This window comes from Rhinolophus hipposideros (genome assembly GCF_964194185.1).
Source record: "Rhinolophus hipposideros genome assembly, chromosome: 8".
Classification (NCBI taxonomy): Eukaryota; Metazoa; Chordata; class Mammalia; order Chiroptera; family Rhinolophidae; genus Rhinolophus; species Rhinolophus hipposideros.
In genome coordinates, this window is record NC_138054.1 from 59,804,202 (window position 1) to 59,818,882 (window position 14,681).

Below are 14,681 nucleotides of genomic sequence, written 5' to 3' on the forward strand. Positions count from 1 at the left end.
TTTTTCACAGCAAAGGAAACCATCAATAAAACAAAAAGGGATCCTACTGTATGGGAAAAGATATTTGCCAATGATATATCTGATAAGGGATTAATATCACAAATCTATAAAAAACTTACTCAACTCAACTCCAAAAAAACAAACAACCCAATTAAAAAATGGGCAGAGGACTTGGGGAGACATTTCTCTAAAAAGGACATACAGAAGGCAAGAAGACATATGAAGAAATGCTCAACCTCACTAACCATCAGAGAAATGCAAATAAAAACCACAATGAGATACCACCTCACTCCAGTCAAAATGGCTATTATCAATAAATCAACAAACAACAAATGCTGGCGCGGATGTGGAGAAAAGGGAACGCTAGTGCACTGTTGGTGGGACTGCAGATTAGTGCAGCCACTATGGAAAACAGTATGGAGGTATCTCAGGAATCTGAAAATGGAACTACCCTATGATCCAGTAATTCCACTCCTAGGCATCTACCCGGAGAAATCCAAAACTCCAATTCAAAAATCTGTATGCACTCCTATGTTTATTGCAGCACTTTACACAATAGCCAAGATATGGAAACAACCAAAATGCCCATCGGTAGATGACTGGATTAAGAAGCTGTGGTACATTTATACAATGGAGTATTACGCAGCCATAAAGAAGAAAGAAATCTTATCATTTGCAGCAACATGGATGGATCTAGAGAACATTATGTTAAGTGAAATAAGTCAGAAAGAGAAAGACAAGTACCATATGATCTCACTTATATATGGAATCTAAAGAAAAGACTATGTGAATGAACTAATCAGAGTCAGTTTTGGGGACGCAGAGAAAAAACCGAGAGTGGTTAGATGGGTGTGTGGGAGGGGGTTGGGGATAAGGGGAAAGGTGAAGGGATTTGGAGGCAGCTGGTGGCCACAAGATGGCCTCAGGGTTTTTCTTTTGAAAATTAATTTGGGGAAGGTATTCTATGGTGTTGTGAGGATTTTGTTGGGTATCCGATGGACATGCGTCCTATTTGGGAGACCACCTCAGGGATGCTGTGGATGCCTGGTCATGGCATTGTGCATCGGAGGCTAGGCATTGATGAATGCCAACTATAATTTTATATGTATGGTGTGATGGTTCGGTGTGGGGTCGGAGGGATGGTGGATGGGGGGAGGGGGGTTCACAGTATGAGGGATATAAATGATGAACGTCTAAGTATTACCTTGTTTTGTACACCTGAAACTAATAAATAAATTAATTAATAAAAAAATAAAAAAATAAAAAAAAAATAAACCAGGTGAGGCAATATGTACTTCACCTCCAGTGGAAAAAAAAAAAAAAAAAAAAAAAAAAAGAAGACATATGAAGAAATGCTCAACCTCACTAACCATCAGAGAAATGCAAATAAAAACCACAATGAGATACCACCTCACTCCAGTCAAAATGGCTATCATCAATAAATCAACAAACAACAAATGCTGGCGTGGATGTGGAGAAAAGGGAACGCTAGTGCACTGTTGGTGGGATTGCAGATTAGTGCAGCCACTATGGAAAACAGTATGGAGGTATCTCAGGAATCTGAAAATGGAACTACCCTATGATCCAGTAATTCCACTCCTAGGCATCTACCCGGAGAAATCCAAAACTCCAATTCAAAAATCTGTATGCACTCCTATGTTTATTGCAGCACTTTACACAATAGCCAAGATATGGAAACAACCAAAATGCCCATCGGTAGATGACTGGATTAAGAAGCTGTGGTACATTTATACAATGGAGTATTACGCAGCCATAAAGAAGAAAGAAATCTTATCATTTGCAGCAACATGGATGGATCTAGAGAACATTATGTTAAGTGAAATAAGTCAGACAGAGAAAGACAAGTACCATATGATCTCACTTATGTATGGAATCTAAAGAAAAGACTATGTGAATGAACTAATCAGAAACAGTTTTGGGGACACAAAGAAAAAACCGAGAGTTGTTAGATGGGTGTGGGGGGGGGGTTGGGGATAAGGGGAAAGGTGAAGGGATTTGGAAGCAGCTGGTAACCACAAGATGGCCTCAGGGTTTTTTTGAAAATTAATTTGGGGAAGGTATTCAATAATGCTGTAAAGATTTTGTTGGGTATCTGATGGACATGCGTCCTATTTGGGAGACCACCTCAGGGATACTGTGGATACCTGATCATGGCATTGTACACCAGAAGCTAAATATTAATGAATGCCAACTATAATTTTATATATATAATGTGATGGTTCAGTGTGAGGTCGGAGGGATAGTGGATGGGGGGAGGGGGGTTCACAGTGTGAGGGATATAAATGATGAACGTCTAAGTATTGCCTTGTCTTGTACACCTGAAACTAATAAAAAAAAAAGTAAATACAAAAAAAAATTAAATTAAATTAAATTTAAAAAAAAAAGAACTAGAGCTGGTATTCTTCAGATAAGGTGGCATTCAAAGCTCTACTCCTTGACTGCGGTAACTGCAACCAATGTATTTGTTTATTCAGTTTAGTAGGTTCTACAGAACTAGAGGTTACCATTTCAAATGGTCCTTGGTCACTTATTCTTATCTTTCATCCATACTGGAAAATTCAAAAACATTATCTTTTTGAGTATTGCTTCATTCTCTATATTCCATTCTTTTAGAATTCCTAACAGAGGCACCTTAGACACTCTGATTACATTTGACCCTTGAACTGTGCGGGTCTACTTAAATGAAGATTTTTTTCTAGTAAATATATGGTCAGCCTTCCATGTCCCTGGGTTTCACATCTGTGGATTCAAGCAACTGCAGATGGAAAAAAGTAGTTTTGATCTATGGTTGGGAAGCTGTAGATGTAGAGAGCTAACTGTATGCATTATTCTTAGCCATTTTATATAAGGGACTTGAGCATTCACAGAAATTGATATCCCCAGGTATCCTGGAACCAATCCACGATACCGGGGGATGACTATAGTTAAGTTTTGGGGGAGTCAAAAGTTATATGAGGATTTTCTACTGCACAAGGTGCTAGTAATGTAGGGTTCACCTCTACACTGTTAAAGGGTCAACTGTATATACTCCATGTCTCTTAACTTCTGTATCATATTTTATTCCTCTGTATCTATGTTGCAGTTTAAGTAATTTCTTCAGATTACTTCCACTTCATTAATTATTCCTTCACCTGTGTCTAAGCTGCTGTTTAATCCATAAATTAATTTTTAGTATTATTAATCATTTATTTTCTACAGCTATACTGAGGTATAATTGACATATAATAAACTACACCTATATAAAGTGTATAATTTGAAAAGTTTTGACATATGTATATATTCATGAAATCCTTACCACAGTCAAACTAGTGAACATATCCACACCTATCACTCTAAAAGTTTCCTAATGCACCTTTGTGATCCCTTCCTCCTGCTTCTACCTGCCAACCCTCCGAGTCCCATGCAACCACTGATCTTTCTGTCACGGTAGATTTGTTTGCATATTCTCAAATTTTATGAAAAATTAAATTGTACAGTGTATATTCCTTAGTCTGGATGTCACTCGGCATAATTATTTTGAGATTCATCCACGTTGTTGCATGTATTGATAATTCTTTCCTTTTAATTGGTGAGTAGTATTCCACTATATGGATACACAATTTCTTTTTTGGTTCCAGTAATATTTTTTTAAGTAGAAGTGGGATTCACATAACATAAAGTTAACTATGTTAATGTGTATCATTCAGCAGCATTTGGTGTATTCACGTTATGCAACCATCTAGCATTAACAATGCTACCTTTTAACAATAATTTAATATTTGCATTTTAAAAGTTTTGCATAAGTGCCTTTTTAAAACAAGTTAACAAAACATCAAAATAGCTCAAATTACACACACACACACACACACACACACACACACACACACGCGAATGCTTGAATATTCAGCTATACTGAAATGCAATATTCCAGCAGACCCCCAATGCTTCATTCATTGTTGGCTACCCTGCATCCTACAACAGGCTGCCAACATATAGAGCAATAACCACTCCAGTAACCACTGAGCATATAATAGCTGTAAAATTTGTGCATGTAGGGGAACTGCCAGAGCTTAGTTCCTGTCAGTCACTAAAACAAACACTGCAAATTTTGCTTGATTCACTCTAAACACTGATGTGCACCTCGGTGCACCTCGTCCTCAGGGGAAAGATTGTCAGTCTCCACTGACCAACCCTGTACACGATGACCACTGCCACCATCCTCATTTTCATTTAGTAAAGTCAAGTGGGCTGAGCTAAGACTAGGTAGGTTCAGTTCTCACTAAATTGTTTCTTCTCTGTCTCCTCTGTTTTTATTGTTTTGAGAACGAAGCTGGGCATTTAACCTTGCATTTCGGTGCTGTCTCGTTGGGTCTTGAGAGGAACCCATTTTGTGTTGGTTGCCTTTAGTAGCTAAGTCACTCAGTTCTGAGCAAACCTCTTCTTTTGAGTTTCTGACGTAGATTTAGTCTCCGTTAGAGACCTCAGTTCTCCAAACCTCGTCATGAGTACCTTAAAATTGACATAACAACCCCTGGAAAATGTCTTAACCATTCTCATTTTCTGAAATCCTGTGAAGGGGAGTTGTTATATTATGACAGAGGTTCCAAAATGTTTTCCAAAGGGGCTGTACCACTTTGCATTTCCACCAGCAGTGTGTGAGGGTTCCATTGGCTCTCCATCCTTGTCAACTCTTCATATGGTCAGTCTTTTTTAACTGTAGACCTTCTAATAGGTATATAGTGATACCTTACTGTGGTCTTAATTTGCATTTTTCTAATAACTAGTGAGATTGAGCATTTTTTCATGTGCTTAGTTGCTATCTCTGGCTTTTTCAGCGAAGTGTCTGCAGGTTTTTTTGCCCAGTTTTAAAATTGGACTCTTTGTTATTTTTGCATTTGAAGAGTTCGTTTATGTTCTAGATACAAGGCCTTTATTTACTTAGTAATTTGCAAGGATTTTCCTCCTAGTTTGTGGCTTAATTTTCATTAGCATTTTCAATTGTCTACGGGATAGCAGAGATAAAAGTATTACAGCTTTATATTTTATACTTAGGTCTATGATTCACTTGAGTTAAATTTTATATATAATATAAAGTATGGATGAAGTTGGTTTTGTTTTTTTGTCCTTTTTTTTTTTTTCTTTTTGAGGAAGGGGTGGAGGAAGATATGATATTCAGTAGTTCCAGCACTATTTGTTGGAAAGACTATGCTTTTTCTATTAAATTGCCTTTGCATCTTTACTTTTTTAAAAAACAGTTGATTATATATGCATATGTCTATATCCAGACTCTATTCTGTTCCAGTATTCTTTTGTCTGTCTTTACACCAATACCATACACGATTACTTTAGCTTTATAATAAATTTTAAGATCAAGTAGTCTAACGTTGTTCTTCTTTTCATAGTTTTGGCTGTTCTAGGTCCTGTGCATTTCCATATGAATTTTATGAGTTTGTTGATTTCTACAAAGAAAAAAAAATACTGCTCCTAGTTTTATTAGGATTGCATTGAATTTGTACATTATTTGAAGACAACTGACGTATAAAAATACTGACTTTTCAAACATGAAAATAATATATCTCTCCATTTGTTTAGTTCTTCTTTAATTTCTCTCACCAGTGTTGGTAATTTTCAGGTACATCATTTTTGTCAAATTTATTCCTAAGTATTTCATGTATTTTATGCAATTATAAGTGGTATTTTTTTAATTACAAGTTTTGATCATTTGTAGCTAGTATATAGAAATATAATTGCTTGTTGTATATCAATTCTATATCCTGTGACCTTTCCAAAATCACTTATTAGTTCTACCACTTATTAGTTTTGGTAGAATCCATAGAATTTTCCACATTTCTAATCATTTTTATCTGTGAGTAAAGAGAGTTATTCTTCCTTTTCATTCTAGATGCCTTTTATTTATTTTTCTTGCCTTAGGTTTGAAAATGAGTGTGATTTACCATATGATCATCTCAATGGATGCAGAAAAAGCCTTAGACAAAAGCCAGTCCATTCCTGATAGAAATGGAGTGGAACTTGATAAGGACATCTATAAAAAACCTACAAGCTAACGTGTTACTTACTGGTGAAAGACTGATTGTTTTCCTCCCATGATCAGGAAAAAAGCAGGGTTATCTGTTCACAACACTTACATTCACCACTGAACTGGAGATTCTAGCCACTCTAATAAACAATAACTTTCCATTCCCCTTCCTGGCAGTCCCTGCTAACCTCTAATCTACTTTCTTTTGTCTGGTATTCATTTAGATTTTTGGAACTGTGGCTTTATAGTTTTCACCAAATTTGAAATTTGGGGGCCATTATTTCTTAAAATAATTTTTCTCCCCTTATCCCCTACTTCCAGATTCCAGTTGCCCTTACATTAGACTGCCGAAGCTATCCCACAGATAACTTTTCTAGCTCTACCCTGCTTGACTCCAAAATAAGGACTTGGTCCAATTGGCCTCTAGGTTACCAAGATGGATAATCTACCTTGCCAAATTCCACTTTGCCTACATTTACAGCGCTGATTTTCAATTTCCTCTTTACTTCTGACACCTAAGAATTTTTTCTTTCTTTCTCACATGCTGAATAATACTTCTAACATTTTTGCTATATTTTATCTACTATCTCTATTTATATTGAAGGAATTTCAGGTTATCTTAGTCCATATCTCTTTAAGAAGAGATACCAGGGCCATTTCCTTATTTACAGGGTCCTACTTTTTAGGGCAAAGAGCAGGGTATGCATTCTAACCTGGGTATTCAGAAGAACAAATAAATGCTCATATTTGTACTTGTATGTATTTGTGTATGCATTTGGTACGTATTTGAAACTAGCCTAATCACTATAGCCTGCTTCAATTTGATAATTCAGAATTTTGCATTAGTCTTTTGGGATTTAACTGATGATTACTAGTTTTAAACACTACTGAGGAATGATAAGTTACATCTAAATTTTATTTCTGTTATATTCCTCATTTAGGAAACATTTGACAGGTCATAAAATATTTTTATTATTATTTTTTTATTATTATTTTTAATGGACATTATTTTCAATGGGTTGTAGTAAAATTTGGTTCAGTAGCTGCTTTCTCAGCAATGCAGAACTGCATTGAGCCACCTACTACAGTGGAGGGGGAAGAGAATAGGCTTTTGGGGAGAGAAAGACTAGGTTTGAATTATAATTCCAGCACTTTTAGCAAGTCATTATAATACTCAGAATAGGAAATACACTTACATACAAATTACTAGTCTGAAGAATACTTAGAGGCATCAGAACTTTAGATATATAACTGTTGAGCACTGATAATTTCACTATTTCATCTAACAAATATGTACTGAATGTTCGCCATATATAAGACGGTCCCCTAGATACTGTAGGAGATACAGGTCCTTCTCCTGTGGGAGCTTACAGCTCAGGTAGAGAGCAGTGAGGCAGATACGCTCATGAGTGCAGCACAGAGCAGGATGAGAGCAGTGACAAGTGTGCTAGAGACGAAAGGCTCCAGTGGAAGCTATTTCTTAGTTCTGGGCAATCCAGCTTCTCATTGCAGTGTGACGAGGAGTGTTTCGTACCAAGCAGCCCAAGCCATAAACCCAGGAAGCTCCCAAGACCTATTCCTGAACCTGGTTATCTGGCTCCACACTGTATTTCTAGTCACTTTTTCTGATGTGTCCTCTCAGATTTAGAAAGGGGAACCTCCACAAAGACAGTGTTTGTAGGACACAGGAGGAGTTCCAAGAGGCACATCTACAGGTTATGAGAACAAATTTATACATGAAATGTTAACCACAGCACCTGGAATATTCTTTAAAAGCTAATATAGCATAATATGGCGAAAATACCTAAGCAGTGTTCTCTGACTCCCAAGAATGGCAATGACTGTGAACAGGACAATTGGAGAGACAAGAATAAAATATGTAAGACAGAAAAGAAGAAATGACAGCCATTCACAAGTAACTGTCAACACACAAGAAGCTATAAACGTTATGAATTTAGGAAAATTCATCTAGCCTTTCTGCGATGGTCAGGGAGGGCTGTGGGCAAGGGGGAGAGCATTGGATTACGAGGAATGAGATGGAGGTGTAGGCTGTCAGAAGACCTAGATTCAAGCGTAAATTCTGCCACTGACTTAACTAGCGGTCTTGTGTAAATCATTTACCCTCTTAGGATATCATGTTCTTCATCTGTGTAGTGGCTCTTTTGGACATATTCATCTTTTTATATTTCTAAGAGTATATGAAGAGCTGGTAGGATTTTGAGTGATAGAGCTGATGGAAAAGGATGTCTTCCAGGTGGAGAGAGTGACATTATTTAAGAAATAAAAGGAAAATAATACAAAACTTGAACACTGGACTCTTCACAATAAATCAGTAGACTCCATAAAATAATGAAGATGGTCCAGGCATGAGTATCCATGTCTTCCCCTATTCAGCGGTGGCCTACCTCTGTATCCCCAATGCTAGCATGATGCCTAATATGAAATTGGAGCTTAATGAATATTTATTTGTAAGAGGGAAGGGAGAGAAGAAAAATGGAAGACGGGAGGGAAGGAAGCAAGTTAGCTGCTTCAGGAAGTCCTCTCACAACAGGTACCACATTTTGTGGCAGGGATCCCTGTATTTAGTGGCCTTTCATATCTGCAACAGTCTGTTTTAAAACAGAGCTGTTTACTTAGAATGCTTTTATTATAAACTGTATTTGTGCTCAAAGGGCTTCCAGCTGTGGTAGCTTTTAGAAGGTTCCTTTGTTGTGTGTACATAGTGTCATAACAGGTCATTTCTGCCTAACCAGTCAATTTCATTGACTCAGACGGGGCTGTTTTGTGGACGAGTGTATCCGTTTCCTCCTTAATTTTTACTGCAGACAATAAATATTTCATGCCTGGAAATACAATTCATTTATTCAACAGATGCTTATTAAACACTTTCCAAAAGCTAGGCATTGTGTGAAACACTTAGAATAAAGAGGTTTATAATACAGACAAGGTCCCTGCCTTTATGATGCTTACAGAGTCATGGGAGAATCTCACATTAAGTAATTAATTATATGATAATTAATATTTGTGATAAATGTTTTGAAGGGAAAATACAGAATATTATGAAAGAAATCTAAATTAATTTGAAGGGGTGGGGTCAGGAAAGTAAGGTAAAATTAAAATTTTAAACATCTTGAATATTTCCCCATTTGAAATATAAAAAGATAAAACTACTTTCCATAGATTGTTGATTATATTAGGGTGATCTAAATTTGGAAAGATAGACTTGTCCACAGAGGCGTAGAATCCTTAGAAATTTAATCCTTTAATATTATAAATGACTGAAAAGGGAGACGTTATTTACTCAAGAACACACAGCTTGATTCTGGCAGGGTTAGGACTTGAACATAGGTCTGCTGATCCTCTCAGTACCTCTCCTCAGTGACTTAAAAAGTAAAGGCATTTTATAGTAAATATAGATCAGCCTTGGCCAAATCAACTATTTAGTGGCCACTCTGTTCAAACTTGAATGTTCAATGGGGGGTAAGGAGTTTTTAGAATAATAAATTAGGCAAATGCAAATGTAAACAGAAATACACAAAATATGTCCTGTCGGGCTAATTGTATTTGGTTATAGTGAAACCATAGCATATAGACTAAAGTAGAAAATAGCCAGTTGGAATTAGTAAAAACATTTAAAGGAATATGCTTCTATTTAAAATATGAATACTAACAATGCAGTACAAGTCTCCAAGTAGAAGTTTTGAAGACCCATTTTTATCCATGTGTAGTAGTCTATGACATGTAAATCATTCTGGCTGCTTTGCAGCCTGAGTGGTTGGTCAGTTAGGTTAGGCACTGTTTCTGACATTTTGTTCAAATATATACTTAACCTAGCATACTTTTTCATCATAAATAGTATATCAATTAGCTTCAGGCCAGCAACATCTAAATCTTCCTAATTTTTTATTTGAAAGATTGGGAATCAATGAAATGTTACTATTCATACCAGAGATAGTGAAATTAGTTGAATCACTGAAACTAAACAGAGTATGAGGCTTGAGGGAGAAGGACAGTCTTGACTAGTTATTGAAGAGAGCACCTAAGACAACGCTTAGCGTCTACTCAGCCATGAGTAAGCATATATTTAATAGGGGAGACCAAAAGTTACTAAGTGTTATGTTAAACCATATGAAATTTCCATTTTTATAGGTCAAAAACAGTCAATATTGATGACTTTATATAATTCAGCCTATTACTCAAAATGACCAAAAAGGGACTCTAAAATGTCGACAGGTGTGTGTATTTAGTAAATTTAAGTACATGTATATTGGCTACACTCAGAATTTAACAAATGAGAAATTCTGGTAGTTAAATTAACTTTGAATTTCATATGAAATCACAGTTTAAATGTAGGCAGATGGTATAATCACTTCAGAAGCTAAAAATATTCTAAAAGATCTTTAATTTAGAGAACTAGGTTATTCATTCTTCATGAGTATAAATGTGAGGAAATACTAATTTGATAACCAAGCTTTAGCGGCATGGTGTGGACTGAACTTAACCAGGGCATTTTGCTTTCAGACTCTGTGCTGGCCAGGGGGTTACTTCCTACTCCTTTACTATCTCACAGTCCTTATTCCCAATGCTGACAATCTCCAAGTTTATTTTAGAAAAATCGGGAGAAAAGCGAAGGAAACTAATCATTGTGAAAATGAACTGTCAGGTACTTTGCTAGGCGGTTTACATGTTGCATTTAATTCTCACAACCCTATGAAACAAATATTTCTGTTTTACAGTTGAGGAAACTGATACCTAGAAAGGTAAAATAACTTACCCAAGGTCACACAGTTTGTAAGTGGTAGAGGTAGGCTTCAAACATTTTATTTTCACTATAGGCCATGCTACTCATCTTATTGTTTGCTTGCTTATTTATTTATTTATTTTTAATTTTTTTTAAGGTGTGCCTTCATTTATTTATTAATAACTTTTTTTATTGGGGAATTTTGGGGAACAGTGTATTTCTCCAGGGCCAATCAGCTCCAAGTCATTGGCCTTCAATCTAGTTGTGGAGGGCACAGCTCAGCTTCAAGTCCAGTCGCCATTTTCAATCTTTAGTTGCAGGGGGCACCATCCCATGTGGGAAATGAACCAGCAACCTTGTTGTTGAGAGCTCACCCTCTAACCAACTGAGCCATCTGGCATCCCTTGTTTGCTTATTTATATCCTATACACTTTAAAAGTGCCTTGTTTAATTATAATAAATTCACACATGAGTAAAACAAGGATATTGTCGTTATTTTCTTTTAAAAAGTAATATGGTAAAACAAATTTCAGTCTTTTTCTTTCTTTTAAGGATGAACGTGAAGCCAGAGAAAATGTGAAGAGAGAGCAAGATGAGGCCTATCGCCTTTCACTTGAGGCTGACAGAGCAAAGGTAAATTTGGTCAAGGGGCTTCTGGGATGAAGAACTCAACCTAAATAGTCTTTCATTATTTACATGTGAGCCCTTTTATCACTTCGATCCCCAAAAATGTCTCCAAGTAGAAGGTCTGCAATAGAAAAAGCTATATACAATGAACAGAAAGAATATAATTCTACCCCTCATCCTTAGAAGTATGGTTCATTTTGACAAGATAAAGTTTGTTGAGAATCATGAAAGTGAAAACAAAAATGGGCCTAGTATCTATTTTGTTTTTTAAATGAATCTATGGTAAAACCTAGCATTTTTTTTTCTTTTTTTATTAAATTTATTGGGGTGACATTGGTTAGTAAAATTATATAGGTTTCTAAGTGTACAATTCTGTAATACATCCTCTATGTATTGCATTGTGTGTTCACCACCCAGAGTCAGTTCTCCTTCCATACCATATATTTGACCTTCCTTTACCCTTCTCTACCACCTCTTCTCCCTTACACCCTGGTAATCACTAAACTGGTGTCTGTGCCTGTGAAGTTTTGTTTGTTTCTTTGTCTTACTCATTTGTTGCTTTCAGTTTTATATCCTCCATGAGTGAAGTTATATGGTTCTCGATTTTTCTATACGTATATACAATGGAATATTACTCGGCCATAGAAAAGATAAAATATGGCCATTCGCAACATGGCTGGATCTTGAGATTATCATGCTAAGTGAAATAAGTCAGACAGAAAACCTAGCAATTTTTAAAAAGTTGTTCAGGTGATTCTAATGTCCAGCCAGGACTGAGAACCACTGATTTATTTAATGCTTCTTGAGCACCTGCTTTTATACTTGGCACTGAAGGAGGGGAAAATGAATAAGCCATAGTTTCTGCCCTCAAAAGAAGGTTCCCAATGTGGTGTAGAGTAGATTGAGTCAAGAACACAGATAGCTATTATACTTAAGCAAGGATCCTAAATGTCATAGGGAAGCACTGAGTTCTGTGAGTTTGGTGAACGGGAGTTTCAGTGGAAAGTTTTTTCTAGCTTTTTTTGGAGAGCCAAGAAGTGGGAAAGGACTGGGAGGGTTTCATAGAAGAGGTTGTACAACTATATGAGTGTGTGAACTAGATAAAGAGAAGTAAGAGAGATGAAGTAATATGCTAGCCACAGAGTCAGAAATCATGGATGCTTGGTAGAGACCACTGTGAACAGAGCATGATAGTTGTGTACAGGAGACGTAGCAGAAAAGACCAGAAAAAGGTTCTAAGGATCTTGAATTCCATACTACCCAGAGCTACCCAGGTGTTTGAATAAGAACCCAACGTTAGAGGGTTGAACCCAATGATCAAAGGGCTAAGCTTTGCTGTTGCTTTCATTTCCATTCTTGTTTCAGAGAGAAACACTTCCATAACCACAGTGTACTCCTGGGCCATGGTGGAAATGAGCTCTTTTGTTCCCTTTCCTTTTTTTTATTTTTTTAAGTAAGCCAATGTTTATCGAGTCCTGCCTCTCTTTCTCTTTTATCTACAGAGGGAAGCTCATGAGAGAGAGATGGCAGAACAGTTTCGTTTGGAGCAGATTCGCAAAGAACAAGAAGAAGAACGTGAGGTAGGGTATAATTTTTAGAAAAGTTGCTCAAAACTTAGGTTTGTGTCCATTGCATTTGATACTGAAGCTGTTAATAGTTCTTACAACTTCTTTCCACTTTTCCCAGACTCATTTTAGTATGGAAGACGTAAAAGAATCATTCCTGATCTGTTGTATGGAACTCTTAGAAAACTTGGCCTTGTACTAGATTTATAGCTTTCTTTTCTTTTCAATTTCCCTCTTCTTGCCTAACAAATACTCCCATCCTTCCTGGGTATTGTCTCACCCCAAGAATACAAAGACTGTATTTTCAGCCTTTTTCCCAGTTATCACGTTACCCACCAAAAGACACTGTGAGTTATTTCTACAACACCTTGCACTGAGCCCCTAAATATGGGAAATCCATTCAGTTTGGCTGATTTACCCCTGAGTTCCAGGCCTGTCCATAACAATATAGAGAACTTTTCATTTATTCATTTTGCAAATGTTTTTTTGAATATGTAGTATGTGCCCAAAATCTGTTAAGGGGCAGGGATATCAATATGGGTCCTCCCCTCCAGCAGTTCGTAGTCTTGTAAAAATTATATGGAATTGCAATATCATATGTAAAGTTATTATAGAAATTTGCTGTGGGGACAGAGCCAGGAATGCAGTTTCCAGGCTCTCGGCCTCACGTGGAAAGGTGCTGGCTGGGGTAGTAAATGGCCATCAACTGTGATTGGATGGCCATCAGCTGTAGCTAGTTGGCAGTCAGCTGTAAGCAGTGAGCTGTTGGCCAATAATATAACTGCCGTGGCTACGCTAGCAGCGGATTGTGGCTGGCAAGCGTGGATTGCAGTTAGCACAGTAGATTGCAGCTAACACATGGGGTTGGTTGGTTGGCAGAGAAGCGGATGAAAGGTTGCAGATCATGTGAATCCTGTTTCCTGTGTTTCCAACCCAGCCGCCAGCGAGAATATAGTGGTATGACTCCCCTATCTATGGCTCCGTGGGTGTTCCTTTTTGGCCTCACCTTATCCTGTGTTCTTGTGTGGAGAGCGGGAGTATGACACCCTGCATGACATTTGCCTAAAGTGCAGTGAAAACAAAGAGAAGGGTGTCAAATGACTTCCTAGAGTGGCTTCACAAAAAAGGACCTCCAGAACTTTTTTATAAACATGGGATTAATAGCAACATTCACTTATAAAAAGAGGAGGCCATCTAACAAGTGATGGAAAAGCCTGGAAAGCCCTAACTTGGGCTGAAGAAAACTCCATTACTCATCACTTTCAGTCAGAGGGTACCACCTCGTTCTTATTCAACAAATATTTTTTTGACCAAGAACTGTGCTGAGCACGCAAAGAAAAACAAAGGATAATAAAACATTTTCTGCCTGCAAGAAGAGATTACAGTCTTGTAGGGAAGATGCAGCAGCGAGCGTGTCTACAAGTAACAGCAAATCAAGGAAAAATGTGCAAAATAACACGAGAAGTAAAAGCAAAATACTTACAGAGTTCAGGGGCAAAGTGAAAATCGGTTACAGCTTTGAGAATCAGACAACACAAGAGAAGAAGTGATATTTGAGCCAGGTGTTGAAAGATGTGTAATGTTTTACTGTGTGGAAATCAAAGTTTATTCATGTTCAAACACTTACTGAGTTCCTATCACATATGTACAGGATGTCATGCCTGACAAACTCCAGTCTGTATACGCTGAAGACTCTCAATTATGGAAGGTA

General features: G+C 37.1%; 1 protein-coding gene across 3 annotated transcripts in view; it reads left to right on the forward strand.

Moving 5' to 3' along the window:
• Positions 1–14,681, forward strand: part of FAF1 (Fas associated factor 1) — a 389,289-nt gene that overhangs the window by 323,153 nt on the left and 51,455 nt on the right. For all 3 annotated transcript variants that reach the window (XM_081054990.1, XM_081054992.1, XM_081054991.1), the window contains 2 exons: positions 11,331–11,411; positions 12,908–12,985. In XM_081054990.1, coding sequence (XP_080911116.1) covers positions 11,331–11,411; positions 12,908–12,985 — 159 coding nt within the window. The remainder of the gene's footprint in view (positions 1–11,330; positions 11,412–12,907; positions 12,986–14,681) is intronic.